General features: G+C 37.3%; 2 gene segments (V, D, J or C); both read right to left on the bottom strand.

Annotated features, from left to right (window-relative positions):
* Window positions 1–1,807: 1,807 nt before the first annotated feature.
* LOC123233920 lies at window positions 1,808–6,725 on the bottom strand. The segment is given in 3 exon segments: window positions 1,808–1,849; window positions 6,234–6,544; window positions 6,645–6,725. Coding segments are annotated over 3 exon segments (399 nt in total).
* LOC123233919 overlaps window positions 6,704–10,904 on the bottom strand; it is a 28,625-nt gene continuing 24,424 nt past the window's right edge. Inside the window, 1 exon segment of the V gene segment in view lies at window positions 6,704–6,785. Within this exon segment, the coding sequence occupies window positions 6,704–6,785 (82 nt within the window).

Genomic DNA, 10,904 nt, shown 5'->3' with positions numbered 1-10,904 from the left:
GAACTTCCCACAGTCAGATATCCTCAGCAGAGGACCAAAGCAAATATCTGTTCAATGATTTTTTCCTCTTTCTTCCTTTGGATAGGCCCCCAAAGGAATGAAAAAGAAAAAATTCAGAACAGAAAAAGGAGATCTTATTCAACAGTTTGAGGCAATTTTTACTTAAGACTTAATTTAAGGGTTGATGTATGCAACTTCAGAGGATTGCTAATGATTTTCTAATGGTACAATGTAATTTCATTTATTGTGGCAATTGTTTGTCAGTTAAATGTGAAATGCTAACCAAATTTTATTGAGCACAAAAACTCATGTTTAGAGATTTGTTTTGTTAGACCTTGCACTGCATAATGGGTTCAGTGAATTTGAGCATTGTTTAAATGTGATTAATAGCCAGCCTGTCACAGAGAGGGAATTGGTAAATTGAAATTAATAGTATCCAAGTTCTTATTTTCAATAAAGTTTATTAATAATCATTTTAAATAGAAAAAATTGATAAGAATAGATTTAAAATCTCTCTCTTTCTTACTCTAATTCTGACCACATGTACCTCATCCTGCAGGTTCCCCCATCCATCCTCTCCCTGCTCAGGGAAGTAGTGAGAACAAAAAAAAGACCCAGGTGGGCTTCACCCACACACTTTTATCTACATTCATAGATGCAGCACTGGCATGTAAAAAATAGGATGAACCTGGTCAGCAATCCAGGAGAGGGAGGGTATGAAATTCCCTCTACACAGAATGTTTATTCTATAAGGACAGAAATTGTACAGGCTACTTTGTAAATGTAAAAGTAATTCAGAAAAAGTTGTATTTTTGTTGAGGATAACTTATTCTAGTATTTAAACTTGGGATTTTTCAAATGTGATGCTATTTAATGTATGTGCTCTCAGAACTAGCAACAAGTGATCATAAGACACATAAGAAGTTTTAAAGTTTTTAATTTGTGCATGTGATTCAATATAGGTACTAAGAATTTAAAAGCCAGAAGAAATAGGAGTAATGGAGAAGAAAATAATAGGTGTGAATTCTAGTGCAAAATGATAAGTCAGAATAATATTGATGGAATTTAATCAGTTATGTAGCAATGTTTTGGAGTAAAAGAAACTAAACTGGAAGTTTTATTCTACTTTTAACAGGTTTGAAAGGAGAAAGAGTAAATGCGTTGAACTTCAATTTGTTTAAACACTGAAAGATTGCTAAAAGAATTTAATCAAAATTATTTAGAAGTTGTAGAGTTCAAAATAAAATCCATTGAGAGTAATTTATTATGAAGGGTTTGATACATGCAAAATTTTAAATTGAAGTGATCTTACTTGTTAAAGAGGAATAAGAGACAAGGGTAAGTAATAAAAACCTAAATCAAGCCAGGCAACCTTGGGATAAATTGCTCACAAACTATTAACGCCTTCCTCGCCTACAGGAAGGAGAAAGAAGTGCTTATAATTGTTTCACATTGATAGGGACTGAAATATCAAAACAGTAACTGAGTGTGACCTCAAAAAGTTGACAACCACTTTAATTATAGACTTCAGAAGATTTAAGGAGATGTTCAAGCAAGTAAATGTTCAACCTGAACAGTTTACTTGAAACTATGGAATCTTAATGCATGTCCAGAATGATAAAATGAATTGAGTAATATCTAATTGATAAGTTACCTCACATGAACTTTGGGAATATAAATTGAGGGACCTCCAGATGTTAGTTGATAGTTTGATTAAATATTGATCTGTATAAATATATATATCGCAAATATTAGCCAAGGAGCAGATAGGACTTTTAAAATGGCATATGTGCGAAAAAAAACTTGCTCAGAATTTTATTACTGTTATGTGAATTGCTGCTAATATGACCTAAAATTTATAACTGATGAGCACTGTGCTAAAGATACAGTGTCTCAATTATGTAATCCTTTAAATCAGAATTCTTTTGAGTTATTGATTAGCACTTGCAGGGATACCAAATGGAATCTTTATTTTTATAATGGCAAAAGTGAATCAGAGAAAGTCAAGAGGTAGGTTTTGTTTGAATACAGAAGAAAGAAGGATTTTGATCTAAAGTCCATACAACTTGAATATGCAGATTTGTGAAGGGAATTAATGTGAGGGGGAAAAAGAGGCAGATTTCAAATGAAACAAAAAGGTGATTAAAATGGATAAAAACAATTATAAAAATTCAGAATTTTAGGATTTAACCTGCACAAAATTACTGCACTAAAACTGTGACCTTATGTAAACTAATCTCTAAAACTGCAAGCATTGATTTGACTTTACTTTCCAAATTGGGAGTTTTTGCAATAGCACATAAGCTTTAGTGGTGAAACTGCAGATCCCAAACTATAAATTCAGAATTCGGAATAGGTTCAGGTTACAATGGCAATTGGATTAACTACTTAGATACCAATGTGAGCATTACAGAATAGAAGGAAAGAAAAATGAAAAAATGTGAGATGGAAAGATAATAGAAAGAAAAAGAGAAGAAAAGAGGAAGAAAGAAAGAAAAGAAGAGACACAGAGGCACAGATGGAAATTTGGGGGAGAGAGAGAAAGAGAAAGAAAGAAGTGGAGAGAAACTAAAAGAGAGTAGGTAGATGTTCTGCTCTTATAATTGGATCTTCAAACTAGGGATAATTTCTAAAATTGATTTATGTGGTTTTGTAAAATAATAAATGATTCTGGAATTTCTCTGGAAAGTTACCCTAAAGAGATTCCTGTATGACCTTATCTTAGGCCTTCAGATGGCCTAGGGCCACGATATGATCCATCCCTGATTTGTATTTACCATGGAGTTACTCAATTCAACACCCTCGTTCCATATCTCAGGTTTTGTGGGTATGTGGACTCATAGGCTTTAAGGGATCCTTGGGGTCGGCAAGTGATCAGTCTTGTAGGATGAGAAAGGCTTGTTTGAAGGTATGGACATTTCTTTCTGGACTGATGATAAGCAGAATTTTTCTGAGCTGTAATGACCAAGATTTGTCTTTTAAGGGGAAAAAAAAGACTTCTGGGAGGCAATGGTGATGAAGTACTCAAAGGACAGAGAAAGTCTTATGATAGTTAGAAAGGCAATCCAGGGCTCAACTTGGTCTGGACCTTTTATGACCATGTAGGGTGCTAATCCTCGAGTGACACAATGATGGCGTGAGCCAGTGATAGCTTCAGCTTGTACAGGAAGCCATTCACTATCTGTCCCTTGAGACATGAGGAAATGTTTTCCCTGTCTGGCTTCTCCTTTGTGACAAATTGCCATCATCAGCACATAATGCAAATTGTCAAATTAAAGTTTCTATTTCCCCAAACAACCTATTAGGTTAATAATTGAAAATTATCCAATTGTTAGGGAACATACTTTGAGAAGAAGGTGAAGTTTATTAACAAATGGCTTGTATTTGCAACCTTGATTTATCACAATTGAAGTCTGAATCTTGAGCTTGGAAATATAACCCAAAGGTTTCTGGATTTCCTTCAGGATCTACGGTAAATAAATTCAGCTGTGAAATATTGTTACTCAGGTGGTCATAACTGCTATGTAAATGTGGTCTTTGCAAAAGGATGCTCTTTAACAGAAATATCACATACCAACTCTGAAAACAACTTATGAATCAAATTTCCTAAAGGGATACATTCCTGTCAGAAGATGATTTCTAGAGATGGAGTCTGTTGGCTAAGATACCCAAATGTTAATGTTTAACATCAATTTCTATTTGTAGTAATTTTCTCTGTTTATATCTGTTGCTCTAGTTTTTGCCTCAGGCCTGGTTTCTATATTTCAGCCTTAAGGACTGACTCTCCCCCTTGTGAACTTTCTGCCAGTTAAGGGAAACAGTTGCTGGACTCGTCCTTCAAGTCTCCAAGCCTTCAGGTTACCCAGCTACTAAGACCCCGGCATTTGTTGAGGACACACCTCTCCTTCCCCTTCTCAGGGATTCTGAGCCCCTTATCAGCTATAAAGAAGCTACAGAAGACTGAAACCATTGCTTCTGTTCCAATATATAAATATATTGGAGAAGGAGATATCATGGGACATTGTACCCCCATGTTGGAGAAGATTTTTAGGCAAACTATAGGCAGGAAAATTCTTTTGCTCCCACTATGTACCCCTACCTGATGCCAAGTCAAAAGTTTGACTCAGTTACTATTAGAGATGGAACAATGAAGTCTCCTGGTCCCTGGGTGTCAGATTGATTTACCTACAGGGAATGGGCTGGAGGGATCCTGAAGACTCTTATGGGGCCTGATCGGCAGCAGAAATGGGGGAATTGATGTTGATTAAAGTTTATATGCTTGTCTAGTGGCAGGGCTGACTCATTGCAATGTGCCTGGTGAGTTTCACTGTACAACCTGGGGATGGGAGATCCTGACCCCGTGGCACCAGATAAACCCCGATGTCACACTGCAGAGAAAGGGGAGTCCAGGGTTTCCCTCACAGACATCTCAGTGGCTTATATGTTCTGGGGAATAATATATGGGAAACCAGGACACCGTGATAAAGCTTGTTTTGCAAGAAAAATTACTCTACTAGAAAGAAGCCCATCCTGTACTTGCTGACTCCCCGCCCCCCCCTTATAGCCCCTCCACCCTCAGTTCAGGCCTTGAGAAAGCCAAAACTCCAGCAAGGAACCCATCCAACATTGTTGGTCAGTAGGCTGGGTATGGGGACTCTGGCTGTATTTCCCAGGAAGGGATCCAGGGACAGAGTTTACAGTACGACAAGTGCAGAGAAATGTTGCCCTCACCAGTTGGGCAGAACAGAGGCATTTTTGCTGGACTCTGAAAAATTGGGATCAGTGCTGCCTCAGCTCCTCCATAAGTGTTTGATTGGTTCATGATTCAAATGAGAAGAGGATAGAAAGCAGGTACCCCCGCCTTCTTAATTAGCTAATATGAGAAGTGTAGTGCAGAGATCTTGCATGCAATATTACCCTAAGCAATCCTGTCAGTTACCCTGAATGGCTTGCTGATGGCATCTGCCATGCCAGGGGCCAACCAGCAGTATATAAGGCCCTGCAAACCCAACCTTGGGGTTCTTTTCCCCTTGACCTCACCCAGACAACTTGCTATCCCTGACCTTTCCCCTTGGGGCCCCTGATTGGGAAAAGTAAAAGGGAGGAGGGTTGTGGGCAGGAATTTAGATTAGTGTAGCCTAGTGGTTAGGGCCATTTCTAGAGCAATTCAACAACATCATTGGTCTACCTAGCTGATCAATAACACCAAGCCAGAGTCTAGTCATCTTTGGCTGGGGGATGATTGCCCTAAGCCTGTCAAGACCCTTAGGTCTTTGCCAGCACCTGCCAATTGCCCCTAGCAACAGCTTAGCAAACCTAAGCCCTCTTACCTTAGTTTTCCCTGTCCAGTTCAAATAAACCCCTTAGCCTTAATCCGTGAATTCCTGTAATTATTATAACACCTTCAAGGCTAAGGAGACTAAAGGGAGGACAGAATTTTGAGAAGTAGGGGTTGCTGTGGAATGGAAAGCTAAACCTCCATTGTTGAGAGGAAGTTGGGCCACGGTTCCCTGCTGGGCTCTGCTCTCACCCAATAGGGAGTCAGTTGCCTTAGCAGGGAGGGGCCACCTACCCAACATCTTAAAGGATCCTGCAGCTAGCAGTGGAGACTCATTGGGCAGTTCAGCTGAGGCTGCTCCCCTCTGATAACATCAACTCCAATCTCCAGCTAGTTAAATTACTGGCTCCTAGGCCCCTGGTAACCCCCCTCATTTACCAGCTCCTACTTGTCCCCCTATAACAGAAGTAAAGGTTAAAAACAAGATTTTAAAAAGGTTTCCCCCAGTTTGACTCAGCACATTAATTGGCTTTCCTACTCAAATATGTTTCCTTGTGCTCAGTGGATATGAAAATGCTATAGGATACAAGTAGTAAATGTTCAATAATACCTAATTTGTCAAGTGACTGCTTCTGTGCTTCTGACAACTTTAGAGAAATTAGTCACCACATGCAAAATGTGTACGATTAAACGAATACATCTCCTCTCTGTGCCTGTGGGTATCAAAAAAAGTAAAAAGCAACAGAGACAAAGAAGAATTAAGATAGAGAAAAATGTTCACTGGGATATGGGAGAAAATCACAGACATTGAAAATAAAATTTTTCAGCCTCACTCTTCTCCTGTTATTGTAACTGGGCACCTTGTGCTGCACATTCTTGACTTCCCTCTGTCATTCTCCACAAGAACTCTCTGAAGGAGGAGGTTTATGTCTGTTCTCTCACTCCTTTCCCTCACTGTGTCTCTTGCACAGTAATACATGGCTGTGTCCTCAGCTTTCAGGGAATTCATCTGCAGGTGCAGCAGGCTGTTGCCATTGTCCCTGGAGATGGTGAATCGGCCTTTCACAGAGTCTGCATAGCTTGTGCCACTTCCACCAGTATCAATACGTGAGACCCACTCCAGCCCCTTCCCTGGAGCCTGGCGAACCCAATGCATGTAGTAGCTGCTGAAGGTGAATCCAGAAGCTTTGCAGGAGAGTTTCAAGGATCCTCCAGGTTGTCTCACATCTCCCCCAGACTCCACCAGCTGAATATCACAATGGACACCTGCAAGCAAAGAGTCATTAGAGACAATAGTCACAAAAATCTATGACTTCACACACTTGTTTTCCTCCTCCAAACACAAAGTAACAAAAATTAAAACTACCTTGAAAAATAGTCAGAATGAAAATAACTTTTAGTCCAAATCCCATGGTTTAGGCAGTGTCAGTCCTTAGGAGGGAAAGACCACATGAGAAGAAGCTCCTCTCCCAGATCAGCAGACACAGGTTTTGTGCTGGGTTCAAGCCTAGAAGGAGGAGTCCAATTTGCATGTCTTCCTCTGTTTAATGGGTAGAAGAGCAGCTACCTCCCACTGTGATGATTCCCCCTCCCTGAGCTGCAGAAGCATGAAACCTCCATTGTTTGTTCTAAAGCCCTGGGGAAGGCTCATGACATGGGGATCCCAAGTGTCATTACTAGGACTCGGGGTCTATCCTCCATGACTCCTACTGATCCATTCTCAATACCAAGAGAATGTTCATTAGTTCTTTCTCTGCTCCTGATATTTTCTCAGTTGATCCCAGGACTATATCTGATTAGAAATGTACTTCACCCTTTATTTCATTTCTGATCTTCAATAGAGATTGAATTGATCTCATAATTTCATTCATTCTTTTTAGGATTTCTGGGTCTGCTCCTAGTTGTCTCTGCTTACTTACGGTGCCACTTTTTGCTTATTCTCTTTGCAGCTGAATTTCATGTGGCTTATTGATCATTCTGCAAATGACTCACTTTATAGAGTGAGGGGAAAATAAAATTTATATGGAAAAAAACTGTGAAGAATTTCTAGGTAAATATCAGGCAAAATGAGAAGGAAATGGTACTAATAGTACCAGATTTCAAATTATATTATCAAATAGAGATCAAAATCATTTCATAATGTTTAAAAAATAATAAAGTTTGCCAAATCCAGGTATTAAGAAAATACAAAATAGCATAGAGTTCAGTGAAACTAAAGACTCAGACTTCTGCAGTAAATGAAATGGTACACTTCATAAAGCAAGTTCAGATTAATGGAATTAATATTTATTTTTATAATTGTATTTACTGGCAAGGACAGTTTCCTAGGGAAAATTGTACCAGACTGAAATTATAATGCAGTTTTTATAGGGTGCAAGATACAAAGCAAACACTTTTCATTAATGAGCCATAACCTTGATGAAGCAAGCAACCCTCATCATCTAGAACCTATTTTGGTAGTGGTGTGGAATCTGGGACTTTTCTCTGTATATCTTATCCTGGACTGAGGTAGAAAGGGAATTACTTTCTCATGGATCCTGACTGTACTGTTTTGGTTCTGAGCTGACTGACCTTTACAGAAAAGCTCATTTTCTGATTTCTGCTTTCCCTAAGGAAAAACAGGTTTTCTGGTTAATGACTTAGTATACCTCACTTCATAAAGACTCACTATTTGATAAAAACTGCCTTGAAATTCTTAAATCTTATTGGGTGTCCCTATCTCACCTTGATTGCAACTGTCACTAATGGACTTCATCCCAATATTGTTTTCCTACAAGCTTTAACATCTTCCTTTTTTTCTGACTTGACCCAAGTTGTTACTTCCTGGGCAGCTTGGTGGTCCTCTACTCCTAGGGGTTTCTACTCCTAGGGATTTACTAAGTTCTGGATACCCAATTAGCTTTAACCCTACTACAACTCATAAATTCCAACCCAATATGATACCAATAATATCAGTTTTCTGAAAACAGGGAGCACTAGAGTTTTTAAAAGTCATCAGTTCATGGACACCCTGCTAGTTTCCATTTCTTTGTTACAACAAGAAGGGCTACATTTACTCTGAAAGCAGGGTGGTGGGGCAGAACACAGTCTGTGGGGGAGGGGGGGCCAGACATGAGGTGAAATCTGGGGTGGATAGGGCACAGAATGCAATCTGGGAGGCAGAGGAGGCACAGGATCCCTAAAAAGTTCATCATTAATGGTCTATGTAACTGATATTTTTTAATGTTGATTTTACTTAAATTCTTAAATCTGTAGGCACACACACATACATACATATATATGTACACACACACATACATATATATATATATTTCAAAGGCTATAAATCATTATTTTTAATTATTTATTTACTATCCCCCAAAATTACATGTAAAAAAAGTTTCCAATATTTTAAAAAGAATTTTTGAGTCTTTAATACTTTCTTCCTCCCACATCTCCCATCCTTCCACTGAGATGAAAAGCAATCTCATGTAGATTTTAGATGTGCCGTTGTGTAAAATATTTTTATATTTTTCTGCTATTGTGAAAGGAAACTAAAAGGAAAAAAATGAGAAAAATGAAAAAGTTTTCTTTGGTCTACATTCAGATTCAATCAATTCTTTCTCTGGAAGCAAAGTGTTTTTGTTTTTGTTTTTTTCATCCTGAGTTCTTTGGAATTATAATTGTTTTAAATTTTTGTATTGCTGAAAATTGCTAAGTAATTTGCAGGTGTTCATTTTACACTTTTCCAGTCACTGTGTACAATGTTCTCCTGGTTCTGCTTGCTTCTCTATTTGCTGTCACCTTCTGTTCTGCTTCTTCTATTCATGTAAGTTTACAAGTTTTTCTCAGCTCCTCTTATCATTTCTTACAACACAATCATATTTCCTTACAGTCATAAACTTATAACTTACTCAGCCATTCCCTAGTAGAAGAGTATCCTCTCACTTTCCAATTCATTTCTCCGCAGGGAGAAAGAGGTTCTTTAAATATTTTTTGTACATATGGATCCTTCCTGTTTTTGTTTTTTTATCTTTTGGGGGTACAGAGTAATGGCATTACTGGGGCAAAGGGTAAATACTATTTTATATAGCCCTTTGGACATATGTGCAGATTGTTCTCCAGAGTGATTGAATCAGTACACACACAACAGTACAACAGAGTTTCAATTGTCCCACATCCACTATATGTTTTGTCATTATACTTTTATGTCATAATAGTCATTCTGATAGGTAATTTTCATTTCTCTAAATAATAGTGATACAGAGCATTTTTGTATAACCATAGAGACCTATAATTATTTTTTTCTCAGAACAGCTTCTTCATATCCTTTGACCATGTATAAATTGGGGAATGACTTATATTTTATATATTTGACTGATTTCCCTATGTAATGGGACCTTTAGGAGAGAGACTTGTATACATTTTTGTACCATTATGCTTATTGTGTATCATTCTCCATCCTATTTCCTCTTGTTTAGTTGCTGACCACCACATCCCCCAAATTGTCCTCTTTTCTATCATCCCCAAACACCTTCTCTTATTTTTCTTCCCCTCCTGTAGATTTCTATACTGAATTGATAGTGTATTTTCTTCCCTCATTGAAGTAATTCCAAAGAAAGTAAAGTTTCATGAGTTCTTCTCCCTACTCTCCCATCTTACATTCCAATGCAAAATGATCTTTCATTCCTCTTTTATGTATAATAATTTACCCCCAATCTATTTTTCCGTCTCCCTCCTCCCATTGCTTTCCTCTTTCTCATGCTTTATGTAATTAAAATATTAGTCAACAAGGGTTAATGGAATAACAAATTAAAAATTAAATGGAAACCAAATAATCGAATTGTTCAAAATGGGTGGGTCAAAGAACAAATTAGAAAAAATCAATTAAAAAGAAAGATAATGAAAGATACAATTTATCAAAATGTATGGGATACAGCCAAATCAATACTCAGGGGAAATTTCCATCAGCAAATACTTATAGCAATAAAACACTGGAAAAGTAGATCAATGAAGTGGGCTCATATCTAAAAAACTAGATATAGAACAAAATTTTAAAATTGACAATCAAAGGTTAAATTGAAGATCCTAAAAATCACAGAAGAAATTAATAAAATTGAAATTAAGGGGACTATTGAACTAATAAATAAGATTAGGAGTTGATTTCATTAAAAAAACAGATATAACAATGTTTAATTTGATTGTAATAATGAAAGAAGAAAATTAAATTATAAATATCAGAAATCAAAAAGATGAATTCACCTCCAGTGAAGAGGAAATTAAAGCAATCATTGTGAGCTATGTTTCTCAATTATATTACAGTAAATCTGAGACTCTGCAGGAAATTTAGGGTTAATATTTACAAAAATATAAATTGTCCAGATTAACAAAAGAGGAAATCAAATATTTACAGAATCTAGTCTCAGAAAAATACATTGAAAAAGCCATCAATGAATTCTCAGAAATGATGAACAGGATGACTTCAGAAAAACCTGGAGGACTTAGTGAATTGATGCAAAGTGAAGTGAGCAGAGCAGAACATTGTACACAACTGCAATAATATTGTTTGATGAACAAGTTTGAATGACATAGCTATCCTCATCAATAAATTGATCTAAGACAATCCCAGAGACACATGATAAAAAAA

The sequence above is a fragment of the Gracilinanus agilis genome, chromosome 2 (assembly GCF_016433145.1).
Source record: "Gracilinanus agilis isolate LMUSP501 chromosome 2, AgileGrace, whole genome shotgun sequence".
In the NCBI taxonomy this organism is placed as follows: domain Eukaryota; kingdom Metazoa; phylum Chordata; class Mammalia; order Didelphimorphia; family Didelphidae; genus Gracilinanus; species Gracilinanus agilis.
The sequence above is the reverse complement of the archived record's forward strand: the minus strand, read 5'-3'. Positions and strand labels throughout refer to the sequence as shown.